The 23,349-nt window shown below is 47.5% G+C and overlaps 1 protein-coding gene across 4 annotated transcripts in view; it reads left to right on the forward strand.

Moving 5' to 3' along the window:
* TAF15 (TATA-box binding protein associated factor 15) overlaps positions 1-23,349 on the forward strand; it is a 481,601-nt gene that overhangs the window by 62,377 nt on the left and 395,875 nt on the right. For all 4 annotated transcript variants that reach the window (XM_085649621.1, XM_085649623.1, XM_085649622.1 and 1 more), the window contains exon 3: positions 1,061-1,112. In XM_085649621.1, the coding sequence (XP_085505747.1) occupies positions 1,061-1,112 (52 nt within the window). The remainder of the gene's footprint in view (positions 1-1,060; positions 1,113-23,349) is intronic.

The raw sequence follows: 23,349 nt of genomic DNA on the forward strand, positions 1-23,349 counted from the left end.
CATGGTGGAGGAGGAGGGTGTTGGGGTCCTGAGGAGACAGAATGGGACCCTTGGCGCTCGGCAGAGGCTGACACGAGCAAACTGTGATGTACTTGATAAAGCACGATATGGTATTGCAGTATTGGTTGAAAATGGAAATGTTAATAAAAAGAGTTTAAAAAAAAAAAAAAAAAAAAAAATCCTAAAAACTCCGAGGTCTCTAGCTACCGCCGTGAGCTTCACTGGCTCAGGGTTGATAGCAGAATTCGCTTCAAAGCCTTGACGTATATGTTCAGAATCAAGGCAGGTACAGCACCTAAATACCTTCTTGCTTTGGCCCATCCCTACTTCCCCAAACGTAATCTCAGTTCACAATCTCATTCAAATTTCTGTGTTCCAAGATTTAAATTGGCAAGAATGGGAGGCAAATCATTTGCCTACCTTGGTCCGTCCCTCTGGAACACTCTTCCTCCCTTCATTCGAAAAGAGGATAACTATGGCAGGTTTCGAAGAAATGTTAAGACCTGGCTTTTCGAACAATAACTTGAATAGCCAGTTTTTTCGCCCCTGACTGTTTTGGCTGTATCTCGGCGCCGGGAAACCCTTTTTGGGTAGCTGTTGCGCCTTACAAGTTCAAAAAATAAAATAAAAAATAAAATTAGTTCATCTGTTCGTAGCTAATTTCTAATGCAATGTTGTGATAAACAAATCCATATGGCGTGGTTTTAGTATGCTGAATTAGCCTTTACACAATTTTACTGTCCAATAACCTGCCTTTATATTACTCTTCAACATTGTTACTTGATCTGTATTGTTTCCTCAGGAAGCCTTTATAATGACTCATAAAATAACTTGTTTTGTGATGTTTATCTTATGGAAGTTTCCTGATGAGTTTGAGTTTATTCAATGTCACTTTTAATATAGCCAACTCGTTATGAAACAGTCACACTGTAGAAAAATGTCTTTTGAGTTTGTAGCCAAATTTCTTCTCTTTCGTATGCTCTATATCTGATTTAAAGTAATTTGGAATCTTTCGTCTAGAAGAGTATTAAAAATGTGAAATTGTGTTCTATTTTTCTAGCTATGCTGGGTATGGTGGACAAGGTAACCAGAACTATGGACAAGGGCCAGCGGTAAGCTACATTTATTGATGGGGCAGAGTTTGGTTCTTTCTTGAAACCACTTTAGTAAAGTAAGTTCTTCTCAATGTAAGCACGTTCTTCAGAGATTTTCTGGGGTGCCCATTCCCCATGTATAATGTTGACCACCTTGACGCTTTCACATTTTTATTTTGGTGGTTTAATTTTCTGTTTTAATTGCCACTTGCTACTCTGCTCTGCTTGTGCCTTTTGCACACACCTGAAAAATTCATTTTTCAGAAATGGTTGTCACTTTTCATTTTTTGCAAATTGACTCGGCCTAGCTTCTATCCTCCATGCACCAGCCCCATCATTTACCCATGCCTCATCAGTTATCCCACCCAGTTTCTATTTATGGAGAGATTAGTTTAAGTTAATCCTCCATCTTTGTGGAGGGGCTGTCTCCACAACGCTCTTTAGTGCCTTTAAAAAAAATTGCTCGCCAGTGTGTGTCATTGAACTTCAGGCAGTACAAGCAGTTCAATTATTTCTTATCTGCAGCTGATTCACACAAGACTTGCATATCTTTTTAGTCTATTTTCCACCTGAGGTCATCTCCTTACTGTGAGGACCCAAGCAAAGTCACTATGGATGGGACAAGTCGAGGCTGTGTCTTAAAATTACAAAACAAGCGCATTTGTAAAAGGACCCTGCTTGTTGAATTTAGGTGAGGGGAATTCAGGATCAGTCAAACCACCTGTTCTAGCTCTGCTTTTCGATATTAGTGTGGGGGTCCGCTACACCTGGTATGGTCCTTCCAACGTGTCTACACGAAGAAAACCCTCCTATTCTATGGCATACATCTGTCATTACTAGTTGCATGACCCTTGGTCTTGCTGTCCTCTGCAACCTTTAAAAACGTACATTATTTTGATATGAGTGAGTGAATGTCCATTTTTCAGAAATCCACTGGGGTGGCTTATAGAATTTCAGGTTTAGTTTGTCACGTCGGACTTCAGATAGTCCCAATTCACGGTTGCACAGTTGCCAGCACTACAGACAATATTCATATAACTGCCAAAAGAGGATGGAAAAGAATCTTCAGTCTCACATTTTCTAATCCTACTGATCAGCAAGATTATGGGACACCATCTGAAGTATAAGGAGCATGTCCGAACTGTTGCAAACCATAATTTAACAATCCTTGTTGCAAGCCAAACAAAACATTGAGATTGTAAATGTGCACAGACAAGGAGACCTGGGTGGCACACTGGAACACGGCCCTTCCCTGGCTTAGAGACAGGGCTGAATCTTTCACAAACCTTTGTAAATTGTTCCAAACACTTCCATTGGATGAGTTGTCATCCTTGCATTATCTACGTATTATCTACGTCTAGTGCTTCTTCACCAGGTAGTATGAACACATTATCTCTACTCACTGATGCCCTGTAATTGCCCCATAAAATGAAGGCGGAAAGAATAGTTACAATATCAATATGGGATTTAATTTGTCAGTAATGAATTGTGTGCCAAGTCTTTCGGTGGAGATTCCTTCTTTTTACTATCAAAAGCACAGCAGTTTTGCACTGATACCTGCACTTGTAAAATATATTTCCACTTTTACTGGTGGATGGTTTTCATTCTATGCAGCAGATTGTACTTAAGCGTCTGAGTGGACCTCGAGTTTGAATATTCACTGAACACATTTGTGCCTTTCAAGGAACTTTCTTCATCTCGTCATGAGATTCCTCCTACTCTGTCACTTGTTTATTTTCTTATGACACTTTTTATTGTGGTATTAAAAGCAGAGACAAAAGCAAACGGAGGACATCCATGTACAGCTGCATATTGTTCCATTGAAGACTGGGTATCAACTCATGTATATGGGAACATTGTTTCATGCCTACACCCCCATGTCTGACGGATAATTCAACCACATACCCCATCATTTCATATACTTATATGGGCATTCCTGTGATTTATAGATTTATTCTTCAGCCCTGGAGCATCAGTCCATACCATGCATCTATTTCAGTATTGTAGGGGCCTTGTCGGATTGCCATTTGGTGGCTATGTCCAGTTTGGCAATGTAAAGCCCCATTGCCACTAGAAGTTTGTTGGCTTTTGTCCACCCCTTCCATCCATTAAGCCCAGCAGTGCCATCTTGGGATCTATTGCTACTGTTCTGCCCACAAACTCAGTAGCGGTTGAGTGGATAAGTGATCAATATCGCTTTACAATTAGACCTGTTGACACCGCGTGAAAACAGGTAACAGGACGGTTCTACACTCTTTCATGTTACTTAATCTGGTTGGGCTATAGTATACTCTGTGGAGGTACTTCAGCTGTACGTGTCTCAATCTCCTTGTCTTTGAGGAAGACGTGGAGAGAGCAGCTTGATCTCCTTTTTGAATTTGAGTACCTTGATTTTGGTCTGGGCTATGAGAACAGGTCTATGGTGTTGGTTTGATAGCTTCTCTCTTCGACAGTAGTCTCTACACATTTGAAGCAGCTGGTCATGTAGTTCTTGAGCTGGTTTAATGGAGGTTCTCCGAAACACAAGACAGTTTATCTCCTTGAAATCACAGCAACCCATTCAAGGTCCTCACAACTCTGTGGGAGGGCATCCTGACTTCATGAACTTGGGCCAATGTTTTGATCTGGCATGTTCAGAGAATGTCTTGAAGTTAAAGGACCTCAACTTCCACCTGGAGAACAACAACGACCACAACACCACCACCCTGCTCGACAACCTCGCCAACCTCGGACTCAAGCAACTGGTGACCGCCCCCACCCACCTCGCCGGACACACACTCGACGCCGTCTTCTCCTCCAGCAAAGACATCGCCTTCAGCCACGCCACAGGACTCCACTGGACGGACCACAGCTGCGTCCACTTCACCTTCAAAAGAACGACGACCCACCACCACCAGCAACAGGTCGCCCGCAGAAGCTGGAGCAAGATCACAGCCGACCAGCTCGCCGCTTCCCTGAGCCAGCACCCTCCCGCCAGCTCAGCGAACCCCGGCCAGGCCGCCGACAACCTCACGAAGTGGATCAGCAACTGCGCGGACGAACTCGCCCCACTGAGGACCCCGCCCAGCAGACCCGGCAGCAAGAAGGCCCCATGGTTCACCGACGAACTCCAGAGCTCCAAGAAGAACTGCCGAGCCCTCGAGAAAGCCTGGAGAAGGGAGCCAACACCGGACAACATAACCACCCTCAAGCTTGCCACCCGGAAGCACCACCAACTGATCCGCGACACCAAGAAAACTGCATTCAAGAACCGGTTGGATAACAACGCACACAACAGCAAGGAACTCTTCAACATCGTGAAAGAGCTCTCCAACCCCAACGCCGGAAACAACGACATCACCCCATCGCAAGAACTCTGCAACTCCCTCGCCTCCTATGTGGTAAATTTAAATTACCTAGACTTAATTTATGCGGTAAAATTCAATAAGAATAACTCAGTAAAAATAAGAGGCAGAATCCGTGGTATTTGAGGTTATAAAAGGGAATTTATTCCTTACAAAGGAATTGGTTCGAACCAGGCAATCGGGTTCCGTCACCACGAAGGTTCAGGAAGGGATCGGCAATACATTATTGACAGGTTGTCATATTTATAGTAAATGCATTACAGTAAAGACAGATGCAGGAGGCGTAACAGCTGATAGGAAAGATAAGAATACACATACGTAATAAAAAGGCGTTACAGTAGGCGTATACTAGAAACGTCATTAAGAGGATGTCACAGGTGGGTGGATCCATAAGAGAATCCTGCAATGTCAGCAGAAATACATGGCAGAGATGCGCGCGCAGCCGCATGACGTGTGATTGACGTGTAACTAGAAGGTGAAGGGGATTTGACATTTAGCCCTACATGAGGAGACAGAAGTCTGGGATGTCAGAGCAACCTAATCCCAAATCGTATCTAATATCTTGTGTTTAAGGAACTATATTATCTGGAAGGGAAGGTCTCTCGGACAGAGTCTATTTTATACTGACTGCTAGTGCGTGTACAAGCGTCTAAGTGTCTTCATGAGATGCGAGGGGGCATGGGCCTACCATGGAAACAGAACTATGAATTACTTGCACGGAGACAGTAAGGCCGGGCCCTTTGCTCTGTAGCTGGAAGGATGTTTACCTAAACTACTAGACAAGAATGTATTTCTCGAGGAGCGGAGCAGATAACTTGAAGGCTGAATACAGTTTTGGCAGGCAACAGGCCGGGCCAGGCACCGTTAGCCGCGCAGGAAGTAAGACAAAGGTCATTGATACAGATGCAGGTCCAGGCTGGAGCATTCAGAGGCAGAAGGCAGGAAAAGGCTCGATGGCAGAATTCAGGGCCTACTCGCCTGATCTGTAAAACGTGAAAAGTGCACCATATAAAGTCGGTGGCAAAACATATTTAGGAACGGAATATCCAACCCATTCATGGTGGATCTGAAAGAGGACATGTTAACGTTGGACACAATTGTATTTGCGTCTTCATAGCTTGAAGTGGAGGGAACATACATGTACTTGTAGCATGTACATGGAACCGTTGGGGTCTAAGATAGGGGACACAATTGACCATAAAAATTCATATTTCCTCATTCCCTCCTTGTCCCCTACGGACCCTTCATGAGATATCGATCCTCAGGAATCCATCAATCTGTTCATGTAACATCATTTGCTCTTCTTTCTTCTTCCGGGATTTTGAATGAGAACTTGAACGTGGAATACATGATGTGGCACACAGGCCACAAATCGCTGGTCCACATTGTAGACACAGGCAACAACTGAATATTACGAGAAGGCCAATACCTAGGAAGGATAAGATCCTCCATCCCCAGGCTGACAACACGCTCCAGAGCCAACCGGACCAAGTCCAGGTGCCTGGATTCTGGTGTATCTGGCTTACAATCTTATGAAGACGAGTTATGGCTTTGTATACTGATGGCGCGTTTTCTGGAATGAAAACACAGCAACTCGATCCGATGACCCTACAGGCTCCGCCCCTATCGGCTAGGATGACGTCAAGGACAAGACGATTTTGAAGAACAACAATCCGCATCGCAGACTGCTCCTCTGTTAAGTTGCCTAGGGCGGAAGTAGTTTCATTCACTACTGCTTCAAGGGTTCTTGTTAATCTACGTATCAGTTTACTATTAGTGACAACACCTATGTAGGGAAAGAAACCTTTATTGAAATCTGTGTATTGCTCCCATGCCGTTTCAGTGTAGTCGACAATCGGGAGATCTCTCTGGGGTCTATTGTGTACTAAATGGGTATTCCTATGATAATCAGGAGGGGCTAGGAAAACAGGTGGCAGAAGGAATGCAATGTAACAGGTACCATCCCAATCTAGAGGTAAACGTATATATGCGGTATGACCACATATGAAGTAGGAATGACGGGAAGCTCTAAATGTAGACTTGCCTTGATCACTGAATTCGATCACAGTGGTACATTTACTATGACCCATGTGTACTGAACCATTCTTTCTTACACATAATTCACCTTTAACTGGAAATACTGACATAGCGGGCAAGACTGGTGCAGCTTCGGATTCAACATTCAGAATCATGAGGTTAAGTGTAAAATTACCTAATCCATATACTTCATTTTCTAGGTCAGTTCCTGTCTTTTTGGGAAGTCCCTCCTTGTTAGGGTAACAGGCTTTAAGCAAAACTAAGTTCAGGTTTCCCCATACCCAGTTGCTCCGGAAAACTACAGTGTTTGAATCTAAAGAAGTAATCAAACTAAACCATGCTCCACAGGAGCCATTGTGTGTGAACGGGTAGGGAAAGAGGGGCAGAACTCCTTTGTATTTCTGATAGGGAGGGAGTCGGCCACATATCCAACAATTTGTAGCATTGCTGGTCTGATGGGAATGATGTAACATACTAATGAATGTGTTGTTGCGCAGCGCAAATCTGTAGGACAACTCATGTGAAGGTAATTCACTAAAAGAATGTTCGGCAGTAACATTGTAAGCAGAATGAGCACGCTTGAAAATAGGATAGTACATGTGCAACAGTATACTTGCAGCAATAATCAAAAGACTTAGAAAAAACATAATCAATAATGTCACTACACAGTGACTACGAAGTGATTTACAGTATGCATGTTTCTTGAGCTGTTTCTGTCTATTTCTCTCTCTAATTCGGTCTAGAGGATACATGTCAGAGACTAATTTGACCGATTCACCTAGGAGAGGACTTAAACAATCAAATTGTCTGACTTGTTAGACCTTAGATTCAGTTTGTATTCTTGTGATTCGGTTTTCTCAACCAGGGGGAGTTTTGAGTCAGTCTGTGGGGGAAGGCAGGGCTCAGAGTTCAAATCAGAAGGTAGTCCATGAAATTTCTTGATATGGCTCGAGTGTAGCCAACCCTTGCGACCCTCAATCTTCACTGCTGTCCTCGTGGTCAGAATTACCAATTTCGGCGTTTGCCAGCGAGGCTCCAGCGGGCTCCTCCTGTCGAAATTTCTTATGAAGACAAAGTCTCCGGGAACCACTTCATGGGGCTTCACCTCGGTGTTGTCGGGAAAGGCTGCAGCTACCTGTGAACGGCAAGATTGTAGTGCAGACATCAAGGAAGCAAGGTAATCTGTCAGCATGTTACAATCGACACCAGTTATTTTTCGAGGTATAGGCGTCCCCCACATATTTGGTGGCCTACCGAAGACCACCTCGTATGGGGATAGCCCTGTGCGAGAATGTGCTACCATTCTCATGTAAAAGAGAGCAACTGGTAAGGCTACTATCCAGTCGACACCTTTCTCTCTGCAGATTTTAGAAAGTCGAATTTTCAGAGTCTGATTATGACGCTCCACGAGACCTGCTGCCTCGGGATGTCGGACACAGTGGAATTTCCGTTGATAGCCTAACAAGAGTGAAATGTGTTTCATTAGCTCGGATGAGAACGGCTGGCCGTTATCTGAGTACATGATACGGGGCAAACCATACCGTGGGAAGAATTCACGAACTAACTGTTTGGCAGTAGTCGGGGCAGTGTAATCTGAGACGGGATATGCCTCTGTCCAACGGGAAAGAGCACATACAACTACGAGGACATATTTGAATCCTCGACAACGTTCCATCTGGATATAATCCATCTGGAGGACTTCAAAAGGGTGATCGGGAGGTTGAAATCCACCTTGCTCTACAGGAATGCTTTTACCGGGGTTGAACTGACAACAAATCATGCAAGTACGCACTTTCTGTTTGGCTGCTGCTCGTAAGTGTTTGTTGAACCAAATGTGTTGAATACTATCTAGCATAGCCTTTTCTCCCAGGTGCGCTGGACTATGTATTGTGTTAATGATAACTTGAACCATGGAGTCGGGGAGAAACCATATAGATTTTCCCTTCGTCATCCATCCCTGATCTGTTTGGATCCCTCCTAATTCAGTCCATTTCTTTATTTCCTCTGGTGTAGCATGTGTCTGTATGTCAATTACATCAAGGGCGGGATCCTTAATTGTCATGCAGTGTGTCGATGTCGGAACTATTGTCTTTGTCACGTCCGTTGCGTGACTCCGAATCTGAGCTGTCTGTTTAGCTGTTCGGTCTGCTAGATCGTTACCCTGGGAAATAATATCGGTGACTTTTGTATGGGCCTTACACTTCATGATAGATATCGCAGTAGGTAGATGTATTGCATCTAATAGAGCTTGAATGAGGGGACCGTGTTGAATGTTGGCACCATGAGAAGTTAAATAACCTCTCTCTCGCCAAAGGACTCCGAAGTCATGGACAACTCCGAATGCATAACGTGAATCTGTATATATGTTAACTTTTTTATTTTTGGCTTGAATACAGGCTTGTGTCAGAGCGATGAGCTCTGCTGCTTGAGCTGACAAGGTGTTAATACGATTCGTTTCAATGACTTCAGTGTCTGTTGTGACTGCATAAGCGGCCACTAATTCTCCTGTACTTGTTCTCATGCATGACCCATCCACATAAAGTGTCAGGTCTGGGTCTGGTAATGGGACATCTGTCAAGTCTTGTCTGGGTTTTGTCGTAATAGTAATGACTTCAATACAATCATGTGCCAATGGGTCTGTTTCACTTAATGGCAAAAGTGTGGCAGGATTTAATGTACTACAACGTCTGATTTCTATGTGTGGCTGGAACAATGTTAGTTCATAACCCGTCAGTCGTGCTATAGTCAAGTGTTGAGTCTGAGTTTGGTTTAAAAGAACTTCCACAGAGTGTGGAACTTGCACTGTCAATTGATGTCCTAATACTATGGAATCGCTTTGTCTGATCGCTAAAGCTGTCGCTGCGACTGATTTCAGGCACGTAGGCAGAGCCTGAGCTACGGGATCTAATGTGCTAGAAAAGTAAGCACATGGTTTGTGTGATCCTGCTTGTTCCTGAGTGAGTACTGACAAGGCAGTACCTTCGCGTTCTGTAACGAAGAGTGTAAAAGGCTTTCTGTAACATGGTGTCGCTAAAACAGGTGCTTGACATAAGGCTTTCTTTAAGTCTTCAAAAGCTTGTGTATGTTCTGGGGTCCAAAGGAGGACAGTCGATGTCGCTGCCTCCTGGGTTGTCAACTGAATGAGTGGTTTTGCTAGAAATGCATATTGGGGAATCCACTGCCTACAGTACGAAGTGAGGCCTATAAAGGCCCGTACCTCCTTTTGTGTCTTGGGTGGTGGCATGTTTACAATTAACTGGATTCGGTCAGGTGTGAGCTGTCTCCCCCCCCTTGGACAGCAAGTGCCCAAGGTACACAACTTGCTGGGCACAGAATTGTAGCTTCGAAGGGGACACCTTGTGCCCTTTGTCGGCCAGAAAATGTAAAACCGTCAGTGATGCTTTTTCACATTCGGGTTCGTTTCGGGCGGTGATCAGCAGATCATCGACATACTGAAGCAGTGCAGTGTTAACAGGCATGTGGATACTGTCAAGTTGTCTTTTCAGTGCTTGGCTGTAGATGCTGGGGCTTTCTGTGAATCCTTGAGGTGCGCGTGCAAATTTAAAGCTTCGTCCATTTAAACAGAATCCTAACAAATATTGGCTTTCCGAATCGATTGGGACGCTAAAGAAGGCGTTCTTGAGGTCAATTACAGTGAAGAACGTTGCTTCTGAATCAATAGCTGTCAGTAATGAAGAGATATCTGGGACCACGGGATATTGTGGTACAATGCATTTATTCAATTCGCGCAGATCAATAACTAATCGATATACTGGGGGTGCTTTTGGATCAGTTTGTTTAAGAATCGGAATGATCGGAGAATTACATACATTGGAGTCGGTTTCCACAACCACTCCTTGTGCAATGAGCTCGTCAATGATTTGCAGTAAAGCCACTACAGCATCTGGAGGTAACTTGTATTGTCGCATTCGTGGTAATACCACTCCTGCTTTGAGTGTGACTCGATATGGTGTAATGTGCATACAACCTACATCAGTGGGGCCTTGTGCCCATAAATGTGCAGGTAGATTCTGTAACCGGTGATCCATGTCTCTTGACACGTAGTGACCTTTAAAGTCACGCAAAAATAGTCGTACTCCGTCCGGAGAACAACATATTATAGCTCCTAGAGCTTTCAATGTCTTTATACCTAACAAGTTTTCTGGACATGATTTAGTAAGCAATAAATCTGTAGTCCGTGTCAATGGACCAACTGCAAGTGGAAGCGGTTGCGATACTTCGTTAATAGTAGGCTTTCCTGAAAAACCAAGGGAAATATTCTGTGAGCCTGAGAGGGGTGCCCCTGGAACTTCGTCGTGACTTATAGTTGTTCTGCTTGCCCCTGTATCAATTAAAAACTTTCTGTCTTTCCCTAATACTTGACTCTGTACATAAGGACCCTCTTGATCTACGGGAACCTCAATAAGGGGTAAGCCAACTTCCCTCTCTAGGCTATTTCATGTGTATCGCTGATACTCTGGATAGTCATTTTGTGCATACTGGTACATCTGTTGTGTCGTGTTTTGTGTTGCGGTAAAAGGCTGTGACTGTGGTACCGCTACGGTCTGTTGTGCAGCTTGCATAGGCTGTACATTCTGAGGTGCTTGTTGTTGGATCTGATCCTGTCTAGGCGGACGTGGTCTCTCCTTGGTTTTACCCGTAGAGATATTATGTTTCAGAACTGCACAATCGTTTATATAATGACCTGGCTGTTTACAATAGTTGCATGTCCCTTTTACAGGAACCGCTGAATTACTGGACTGTGTCGCACCCTTTTTATGACCGTCAGCTGGAACTGACTGAGCAACAAGCATTTTCATTTTTGTGTCTTTCATACGTCTCTGTTCGTGGTCTTGTTCTTCTCTAATTCTATTCTGGTGATACTGTAACATTTGTAACATTTGTGAAGGAGTGTTAGCTTGCCAAGTGCTCTCAACTTTCAATACTCTGTTTTTAACCTGGGGCAGGGAATTCTCGACTAGTTTTGTTACAAAAAGATGTGGATATGACTCGCTATTTGCTTTTAGGCCGCTATTAATACCAAAACATTTCTCAAATCGGGAATAGAAATCACTAGTGTCTTCATCGGGTTTCTGTTTACAGGCTGAGATTGCACCCCAGTCTTCCTTTTTTGTAGTTAATAAACGTGGCAATACTTGTACTAATAATCCTGGCAATGCTTTAATTTTGTCCCCAAGCCCTCGGCCTGCTGTTCGGGCTTTTTCTTCGTTTTCTAATGCGGTCCAATCAATCTTTTGGTCTCCCACCTCCCATTCCTTTTCTTTGAGTTTCTCGTAAATACCGGCAGGCAATAATACTTTTAATATTTTCATAATGTCAGGATAGGTATAATCACCCATGAGTAACATGTCCTTTAGTTCACGGTGAAAACCTGCTGGATCTTTGTCATGGCTGGGTACTAATTTTTTCATTTCCAATAGTTCTATTTTAGTTATGGGCGTGTACACAAACACGCGCGAAAAAGAATCATCCACATTTTTAACTGGGTGCACTTCGCGTAAGGGATTCTGTCTGTCTATGTAATACATTTTTCTTTCCATGGAGGGAGCTGAATCATGCTCTGGACATAGGAAGGCACTGTATCGATGCCGATGTTCTAGGATTTCTTTAATTAGATCGGTACCCATACCTCTCCATTTATTCGTGAGTAATTCTATCAGTATATCAGGTAGGGGACCAGGATCGGAGTGTTCGTTTTTATACAATATAAGGAGGTGTTGTATCATGTATATACCAGCTAAATGCTGTTCGTCTGGTGTGAGATTCAGAAACGTATGTGCTAGCGCATCATCACTGTATTTTTCAGAACTGTCAGCCCATTGTACTGCTGACCTGGCTAATTCTTGTTCATCCATAGAATCGAGCACATGGTACCCCCTTCGTTCTCGAAGTAATTTATCAGTAGCCTGGAATAAGTGTTCAGGGGTCCTTGGATTTGAGATAGCTGCTTGAAAAATTCTGTTACATTCTGGACGTATCGGACGCATTGAATTATTAAAAGATCTTCCTTTTCCTACGTAAGCTATCGTTTCTCTAGCTGGTAATTCTAATTGTCCTGTGGTCATTTCTGACTGTTCCTCCTCCTCTCCCTCTGATTCAGTTTTATCTGCCTCTAATCTTCTTTCATGTATTCGTTCTACTTCTTTTCTGATCTTTCGGTGCATAACTTCTATACTCTTCTGTTTATCATGTTTTCCGTCTGCTATATTCTGACCCCATCTGGTAAGTACTTGCATTTCCTCCGGATCTACCTCAGGCCTATCTCTGTTTCTGATCAAGCAGTTTATGAAGAAGCGTAACAATAATTTTTGCATGTCCACTTTCTGGTATTCCATGGCCTCGCCAATACTTTCAGGACCTTGCCCTGTTTGGATAAAGTGATATATTTTGTCTAGATGACCAATCATTCCTGGTAGCGTCATTAGATAGGTCGAAACTCGTCGTAAACGTACTGATGATAGCAACATTCTGTCGTGTTTACCGGGCACTGGATCATACCTACAATCTGTAAGAGGCTCATTAAATATATTGTGATTAGCTGTTTGGGGTGTACGTTGGTGTGCTAAATCCCTATAAGTCAACCTAGGTGCTGGCGGTGGCGTGGAAAAACCTCCTGTCGCACCTCCTGTCGCACCTCCTGAGATGCCAAGTCCAAAAGGATTTGTTGGATGTAGGGTAGAGAGTGTAGATGCAGGAAGGACTGTAGAAACAGGTGGAACGTTTAGAACGTGAGGAGGAGTTTGTTGCTGCGGAGGTGGGGGCAGATGATCTTGGGATTGAGCGTCGTCAACAGGTGGTGCGCGTGGCTGCGCACCATTAGCATATTCGGGGGCGGCATCATCTAAATAGGAAGAAAGGAAAATGTCCTTTGCGGTCTTGGGATGTACTTTAATCGGGAGTAATGGAGGTGGCAGTTCGAGGCATGTGGGCTGCTGAATTCATATCTGTGCATAGATCGCCGCCTAGTGTTGGGTCCGGATGTTTGCACGTTGTTGTCCTGGAAGAGTCTTCGAAGTATCCTTGGATAGGTGACTCCTCCCCTGGACTACAGTGCGCATGGGCATCCTCTCCATCCTCAGATTGTTTTTTTCCGCCATTGGGTTCGGATGTGCTATCTTAGCTCAAGTTAGGAAAAACTTTTGTCGAGGCCACAAGGCCTTTAGTTCGCGTCGGTACTGTTTATCGATCGGGTTTCGATACTATCTGTTAGTTTACTGACTTTCAGCACCGACTTTGTTCGCATTTACCTGTCCATCGACTAATTCGACGATGGAATCGAGGACGCCATTCAAAAGGTGTCCGGTATGTAATGCGAAGTACCCACACATCGACGTCCATCCGGTGTGCAACAAATGCCTTTCGCCGGACCACGACGAATCGACATGCATGGCCTGTGCCCGATTCCGTTCCAAGAAGACTCTGCGGAATCGTCGAGCGGCGAGGCTCGAGGCGCAGCACGCGGCACCGGCCCCAGTTGACATCTTCGACGAAGCCGACGACGTCGAAGAAGTAGAAGTCTTACCCTCCGGTCCCATTTCCGACCACGACCCCGGATCGGACGAGGCCGACGAGTCACTCTTCCACAGAGGTGAAGACGACACCGAGGTAGGAGACGACGAGGAGGCCTTAGGGGCCGAAGAGAGTAGCGCCGATGATGAACAAGGCCTACCTGTTCAAACCGAAAACTCACCAGTGCCACAGACTATGGCTCCGGTCGAGGGATCGCCTTCGGGCCTTACCCGAGACCTATCACACAGTCCTTCGGCCCCGCCCTCGGGCCCGGCCTCGGACGTTCAGCGGCAGCCATTACCGCTTAAATCAGCTGGTTTCCCTTCCACGAAACCGAAACCGAAAGCTGCTCAAGCTCCTACGAAACCGAAACTGAAAGTGGCGCAAGTCGGATCGAAGCCTTCAACACCTTCGACGCCAGCGCACCGTGTCGGCACCGACCGCACCAAGAGAGACTTCGGTGCCGAACTCGAAAGGGGCGACGTGGGAGTCGACAAACGGAAGAAGGTCATCGGCGCCGACAAACCTGCTCGGTTACCGGCTTCGACGCCGCCGACACCGAGGGCCGTACCGCCTGCTACGCCTCGCATCACTCCCTCGACGACACCAAAACCTCACGTGTCGAAGACGTCGACGGTGGTCTCCGCACCTCGACTCGATGCACCACTGGCGCCGAAGATATCTACAGCCGCGACCCAGACCGGGGCCACGTCCTCTAAGGCGCCCCGAGTACGACCTGGTGCACAGCCAGGCTGCAAAACCACGGCTGCCCTCCAGGACCCGTCGGGTTCCGGTTTGATCGGGGCTCCAGCGGTTTCGTCGGTGCCGACCAACATTACCTTCGGCTTGCCTCCATCCACAATCCCGAAGGTGTTTCAACTCAGGACACGGGTCACCAAGACTACGGTTACACCTGTTGAGACGCCTCCGTCACACGTCATCGACGCCAACACTGGCAGGATGATTCTCCACGACCGAAGGATAACTTCGGAACCGCCATTGGAACCTTTCAGGATCCCGCTAAAGAGGAAGCTGCCGGTGGACTCAGAACCTCTCCTGTATGAACCTTTCCATTCACCCTACCAGGATCCACACCGGGCCTCCCCCACACGCTCCGACACGGATGCATTGGGGGACTACATGGATGAACAAGTCCCCTACCATGTGGACACGGACCCTGATGACCAGCAGGACCCTGACCAAACTTGGGGCGACCCTGCAGACCCCAGTGCACCTCTGGATGCACAGGACCCACAGCTATATGGGGCAAAAACATCACCCACAGAGGATACTGCAGCGTTCAACGCTCTGATTGAACGTGCGGCAAACAACCACGATGTGCAGCTTCACTCTGATATCATCGAAGATGACTTTCTAATGGACACCTTTGCATCCTCAGAAAGACATGTAAAAACTCTGCCAATGTTGAAGGGGGTCCTCAAGCCAGCCACTGACATTTTCAAGGAACCCACCAGGGCACGAGTGATAAACCCCAGGATCGACAAAAAATACAGATCAGCACCTGGGGATCCTACTTACATCAGAGGCCAATTACCACTCGACTCCATCGTTGTGGCGAATGCCCGCAAGAGGGCACACTCGCAGACAACGGGTGACGCTCCTCCCCCGGACAAAGAGTCCAAGGTGCTAGAGACCTCCGGCAAGCGAGTTGCCGCACAAGCTGCAAACATATGGCGCATAGCTAACACTCAAGCGCTCCTCGCTCGCTACGATAGAGCGCACTATGACACGCTGGAACAACTTCTTCAACACCTCCCTGACCCCTACAAAGAAGGTGCAGAAATCCTTATCAGAGAGGGACAGCTACTCACAAATGCTGCCATCAAATGTGCACTAGACGCTGCAGACACGGCTGCCAGAGCCATCAACACTAGCGTCATCCTACGACGTCACGCCTGGCTACGTATCTGAGGATTCAAGCCTGAGGTACAAAACAATATACTTAACCAGCCCGTCAACCCCGACTATTTGTTCGGGCCTGAGGTTGACACCACCCTCGAGAAGATAAAAAAGGACACGGACACTGCAAAGTCCATGGGCGCCCTACAAACTCAGTCCTTTCGGAGCGGCTCCTTTCGTCGCCCCGGAAACAAGGGAGCAGGCAGAGGACAGGGGTCACAACAAACATATAACAAGGGCAATACGCAGACCACCTACGATAAGAACACCCGAGGTGGCTATCGTGGCTCCAGTACCAAGGGCAGAGGACGTGGCTACGGCAACACCAGGTCCTCCCCCAAGAACAAGCAGTGACGCCCTCTCCCTTCCTCCCGACCACATAACACCTGTCGGGGGAAGGCTACAACGGTTCCTGTCCATGTGGAACTCCATCACCACGGACAGGTGGGTCAAAGATATTATAAAATACGGTTACTGTCTGGAGTTGACCTCCACTCCACCCACAATACCACCAAGAAACCGTCCTATGTCCTCAGAGCACTTAACGCTCTTACAGCAAGAGGTAGAAAGTATGCTTCTAAAAGGCGCTATCGAGGTCGTACCCATCCACGAGCAGGGCACGGGGGTTTACTCCCTCTACTTCTTAATCCCAAAAAAGGACGGGTCGCTCAGGCCTATATTAGACCTGAGACCCCTGAACCAGTACATTCTTTCAGAGCACTTTCACATGCTCACTCTACAGCAAGTCCTTCCGCTTCTCAAGCAGGGAGACTTCCTAGCATCACTGGACCTCAAGGATGCGTATTTTCACATACCCATCCACCCCTCACACAAAAGGTACCTCAGGTTCACTGTTCAGGGGCAGCACTATCAGTTCAAAGTCCTTCCCTTCGGCGTGACAACAGCGCCCAGGGTTTTCACGAAGTGCCTAGCTACGGTGGCAGCACATTTACGGAGACAGCACATACACGTCTACCCCTACCTAGACGACTGGCTCGTTCAAGCGAGGTCAGCCCAGCAATGTGCAAGCCACGTGTCCCGTACCATTCACCTTCTTCACAGTCTGGGATTCTCACTAAATTACCCAAAGTCCCATCTCCAGCCCGCACACGTACAACAGTACCTAGGTGCGACTATAGACACTCTGGCGGCCACAGCTCAGCCAAATTTAGTGAGGATCAACAGCATACAACTGCTGATCTCCAAGTTCAAACCCAATCACTCACTTCCAGCGCGAGTGTTTATGCAGTTGATAGGCATGATGGCCTCCTGCATCTTCATAGTCCCGCACGCGAGGTTACATATGCGCCCACTTCAGGAGTGCCTAGCACGTCAGTGGAATCAGGCTCAAGGACAGTTGAAAGACCTAGTGTTGGTGAGCGGTCGGGCGTACAACTCTCTGCATTGGTGGAATCCACAAAACCTTTGCAAGGGCCGACCATTCCAAGAGCCTGTCCCACAGATAGTACTGACAGCGGACGCGTCTCTCCAGGGTTGGGGAGCTCATGTACTCCACTACACAGTGCAGGGACTATGGACGACACAACAGAAGAAGATGCACATCAACCTTCTGGAACTGATGGCAATCTTCCTGGCCATGAAGGCTTTCAAAGTACACCTGTGCAACAAGGTCGTGTTGATCCGGACGGACAACATGACCGCAATGTACTACATACAGAAGCAGGGAGGAACACACTCTCCACAGTTGTCTCATCTGGCTCAGAGCATGTGGAAGTGGGCCATTCAGAGGAACATGTTCCTCATGGCAGAACACCTCCCTGGCAAGGACAACCAGATGGCGGATCTGCTCAGCAGACACAGCCACCAGATGCACGAGTGGGAGTTACACCCATCGGTACTCAAACCGTACTTCCAGCAGTGGGGTCACCCAGAGATAGACCTGTTCGCGACAAGCGAAAACGCAAAATGCCAAAGCTTCGCCGCCAGATTCCCACATCCGCAGTCGCAGGGCAATGCGATATGGATGAACTGGTCCGGCAGATTTGCGTACGCTTTTCCCCCAGCACCGTTGATACCGCTGGTGGCTCGCAAACTCCGACAACACTCCCTGACACTCGTCCTAGTTGCTCCCACGTGGGCACGCCAGCCGTGGTACACCACCTTCCTCGAACTTTCCGTGGTGCCGCATCAAAGGCTGCGGATCAAACCCGCGCATTTGACGCAGAACCATGGAGAGGTTCAGCACCCAGATCCGCAACAGCTGAACCTGGCGATCTGGCTCCTGAAGTCCTAGAGTTTGGCTATCTCAACCTGCCACCTGACTGTATGGACATCATCAAGGAGGCCAGGAGACCCACTACCAGAGCTTGCTATGCAGCCAAATGGAAACGGTTCGTCATTTATTGCGGTAATAATGACGTTAACCCGCTGGACGCATCCATCCAAAACATCATCTGTTACCTCTTACACCTATACCGATGCAATCTGGCGTACACCTCTATACGTGTCCATTTGACCGCAATCTCAGCCTATCTGCAAACCAGGCAGCACCTCTCTCTATTCAGAGTACCTGCCATCAAAGCATTCTTGGAAGGGCTCAAACGAGTCATTCCACCTAGTCACCCACCGGCTCCAATGTGGAACCTCAACTTGGTCCTCACACGCCTGATGGGTCCACCTTTTGAACCTCTACACTCATGCGAGATTCAATTCCTTACCTGGAAAGTGGCCTTCCTTGTAGCGATCACTTCCCTACGAAGAGTTAGTGAACTCCAGGCACTAACCGTTCAAGAGCCATTTATACAGGTTCACGCCAACAGGGTCGTGCTACGTACCAACCCCAAATTCATGCCCAAAGTAATATCGCAGTTCCACATGAATCAAACTATTGAACTGCCCGTTTTCTTCCAAAACCCACAAACTGTTGCAGAAAGGGCACTACATACACTAGATGTACGGAGGGCCCTCATGTACTACATCGACAGGACTAAACCCTTCAGGAAGACAAAACAACTGTTCGTTGCCTTTGCCCCACAACACAAAGGTAACGCCATCTCCAAAGCAGGGATAGCCAGATGGATAGTTAAGTGTATTCAAATCTGTTATCAAAAGGCAAAACGCACATTAACTATTCCACCACGAGCCCACTCAACACGCAAGTTGGGGGCTTCCATGGCCTTCCTAGGAAATATTCCCCTGCATGATATATGCAGAGCAGCCACATGGTCCACTACACACACATTTACAAAACACTATTGCGTAGATGTGCAGTCAAAACAGCAGGCAGCTGTAGGACAGGCTGTTCTCAAAACACTTTTTCAGACCGCTGCAGCTGGCACGGGTAGCCGCCGCCAATAGAGGGCACTGCTATGTATTCTATGCACAGATATGAATTCAGCAGCCCACATGCCTCGAACTGAATATGCTACTTACCAGTATGCATCTGTTCTTGGCATGTAGGGCTGCTGACATTCATATCGCCCTCCCTCCTCCCCGGCGCCTGTCGCAGCTGCAGCTCTCAGAATTACTGCAAGCATGGTCATCACTTTCTGTATCTACTCCATCACTGCCACAATGGCGAAAAACAATCTGAGGATGGAGAGGATGCCCATGCGCACTGTAGTCCAGGGGAGGAGTCACCTATCCAAGGATACTTCGAAGACTCTTCCAGGACAACAACGTGCAAACATCCGGACCCAACACTAGGCGGCGATCTATGCACAGATATGAATGTCGGCAGCCCTACATGCCAAGAACAGATGCATACTGGTAAGTAGCATATTCAGATCTTTTGGTACCTCCAGGGTGGCCTTAGGCAAACCCTCGGCCAGAAGGGGATACATACCATTCATAAAAGTGTTTCGTTGTCTGTCTACTTGTTCTGTTTTTATTCGGATACCTTCGTCAATTAATATGTTTTCTCGGGTTTTGTCTGAATTCTCTCTACTTTTCTCTTCTTTTCTGAACGCTTTCTCTGCGCGTCTATGCGATTCTTTACGCCATAATTCAATGGCATCTTTCTGTGACTGTCTGGCTTTCTTTTTCCATAATACTTCTTCTACTCTCATGATGCAATCTGCATCCCATGTCCCAGCAGCGGGCCATCTCTGACTCTCTGCTAAATCCTTGGTGTAGTCCACCCATAAATCAAGATATAATACGGCATCTAGGCCATGTTTATGGTACATAAAGTACCCTGGAGTGTCCCTAGGTGGAATGGGAACAGCTTCCTCGAGTATCCCTTTTCTAGTTTTTATCTGTCTTAATTTCGAGAATAACGGCATCTTGAACCTTGCTACTTGATTCTTACTCGGACTTGAACACAATTAATACAATAAACACAGGAATGAAGATCGAACAATCACTCATACCACGACATTTAAAACATATCAAAACATTTTAGAACGAACAATAATAATTAGAATAAAACTAGTTAACTGCATAATACTAGATGTACTGCTAAACAGCACAGATACACTGCTGAAACAGTGCAGACCAGGTCTGTGTACCCGAACCCGTCTTGACCGGCACAAACCAATGTGCACGTCTAGATGCGTCCCCAGCAACGGTACTCACCGGGAAGCACGGAACGGAACGGAAGGCCTCGGAAGTCTGGACTGGACTAGACCAAACTGGACTGGACTCGACTCGTGACTTAGATACTTCGGAACTTCGGAATCTGGTGGGCCTCTGTATACCTCGGATCTTGCTCTCTCAGCTAGGCTCTGGTCGGGATTCTCCGCACTCCTCACCGCCTCGTCTGGGTGTTGATCGCAGCCTCAGTCGCCCCCGTTGGCCTGAGGGAGATACAGGAAATCCTGCGGGTACGCGTAGTTGTCCGTCCGGCTGTGGCAGGAGACCGGGTCTGCAACGCACCTCCGGCGCGTGGGGTGTGAGAGGTGTCCCTGTTCGGGCGCCAATTATGTGGTAAATTTAAATTACCTAGACTTAATTTATGCGGTAAAATTCAATAAGAATAACTCAGTAAAAATAAGAGGCAGAATCCGTGGTATTTGAGGTTATAAAAGGGAAATTATTCCTTACAAAGGAATTGGTTCGAACCAGGCAATCGGGTTCCGTCACCACGAAGGTTCAGGAAGGGATCGGCAATACATTATTGACAGGTTGTCATATTTATAGTAAATGCATTACAGTAAAGACAGATGCAGGAGGCGTAACAGCTGATAGGAAAGATAAGAATACACATACGTAATAAAAAGGCGTTACAGTAGGCGTATACTAGAAACGTCATTAAGAGGATGTCACAGGTGGGTGGATCCATAAGAGAATCCTGCAATGTCAGCAGAAATACATGGCAGAGATGCGCGCGCAGCCGCATGACGTGTGATTGACGTGTAACTAGAAGGTGAAGGGGATTTGACATTTAGCCCTACATGAGGAGACAGAAGTCTGGGATGTCAGAGCAACCTAATCCCAAATCGTATCTAATATCTTGTGTTTAAGGAACTATATTATCTGGAAGGGAAGGTCTCTCGGACAGTCTATTTTATACTGACTGCTAGTGCGTGTACAAGCGTCTAAGTGTCTTCATGAGATGCGAGGGGGCATGGGCCTACCATGGAAACAGAACTATGAATTACTTGCACGGAGACAGTAAGGCCGGGCCCTTTGCTCTGTAGCTGGAAGGATGTTTACCTAAACTACTAGACAAGAATGTATTTCTCGAGGAGCGGAGCAGATAACTTGAAGGCTGAATACAGTTTTGGCAGGCAACAGGCCGGGCCAGGCACCGTTAGCCGCGCAGGAAGTAAGACAAAGGTCATTGATACAGATGCAGGTCCAGGCTGGAGCATTCAGAGGCAGAAGGCAGGAAAAGGCTCGATGGCAGAATTCAGGGCCTACTCGCCTGATCTGTAAAACGTGAAAAGTGCACCATATAAAGTCGGTGGCAAAACATATTTAGGAACGGAATATCCAACCCATTCATGGTGGATCTGAAAGAGGACATGTTAACGTTGGACACAATTGTATTTGCGTCTTCATAGCTTGAAGTGGAGGGAACATACATGTACTTGTAGCATGTACATGGAACCGTTGGGGTCTAAGATAGGGGACACAATTGACCATAAAAATTCATATTTCCTCACCTACTTCCACAACAAGATCGCGGACATACACAACAGCTTCAACACCCAACCGACGAACGCCACGTCCAACTCGACCGAACCACCGCCCCCCACCACCACCCTCCGCGCCTGGACCCCGATCTGCACCGAAGAAACCGTCCGCATGATGAACTCCATCCACTCCGGATCTCCGACCGACCCCTGCCCTCACCACGTCTTCAACAAAGCCGACGCCGTCATCGCACCCCACCTGCGGGACATCATCAACACCTCCTTCACCACCGCCACCTTCCCTGAGAGCTGGAAGCATGCCGAACTCAGCGCTCTACTCAAGAAACCAACAGCGGACCCCACCGAACTCAAGAATTACCGCCCCATCTCGCTGCTCCCGTTCCCAGCCAAAGTCATCGAGAAGACCGTCAACAAGCAACTGGCCGCCTTCCTCGAGACGAACGGATCCCTCGACCCCTCACAGTCTGGCTTCCGAGCCAACCACAGCACCGAGACCGCCCTCATCGCTGCCACCGATGACATCCGAACCCTGATGGACAACGGAGAAACAGCGGCCCTCATCCTACTAGACCTCTCCGCGGCCTTCGACACCGTCTGCCACCGCACCCTAGTGCAGCGCCTCAGCAACGTCGGAATCCAGGAGAAGGCACTGGAATGGATCATCTCCTTCCTCGACGGAAGAACACAGAGAGTCCGTCTACCACCGTACAAGTCAGAGGCCACCAAAGTCATCTGCGGCGTCCCTCAAGGATCCTCGCTGAGCCCAACCCTCTTCAACGTCTACATGAGCCCCCTCGCGGCCATCGCACGCCAACACAACCTCAACATCATCTCCTACGCCGACGATACCCAGCTGATCCTCTCCCTGACCAACGACCCCGCCGCCGCCAGAGCCAACCTTCACGAAGGAATGAAAGAGGTAGCCGAGTGGATGTCGACCAGCCGCCTGAAGCTGAACTCGGACAAGACGGAAGTCCTCATCCTGGGATCCTCGCCCTCCGCCTGGGACGACTCCTGGTGGCCCCCCGCCCTGGGCACCGCACCCAAACCGACAGACCACGCACGCAACCTGGGATTCATCCTGGACTCCTCCCTCTCCATGACCAAGCAAGTCAACGCCGTCTCCTCGTCATGCTTCAACACCCTGCGCATGCTACGGAAGATCTTCCGGTGGATCCCCACCGAGACCAGGAAGACTGTCACCCAGGCACTCGTCACCAGCCGACTGGACTACGGCAACGCCCTCTACGCCGGAACCACCGCCAAGCTCCAGAAGAGACTCCAACGGATCCAGAACGCCTCAGCCAGACTCATCCTCGACATCCCACGACACAGCCACATCTCCGGACACCTTAGAGACCTGCA

Source organism: Triturus cristatus, chromosome 3_2 (genome assembly GCF_964204655.1).
Source record: "Triturus cristatus chromosome 3_2, aTriCri1.1, whole genome shotgun sequence".
In the NCBI taxonomy this organism is placed as follows: domain Eukaryota; kingdom Metazoa; phylum Chordata; class Amphibia; order Caudata; family Salamandridae; genus Triturus; species Triturus cristatus.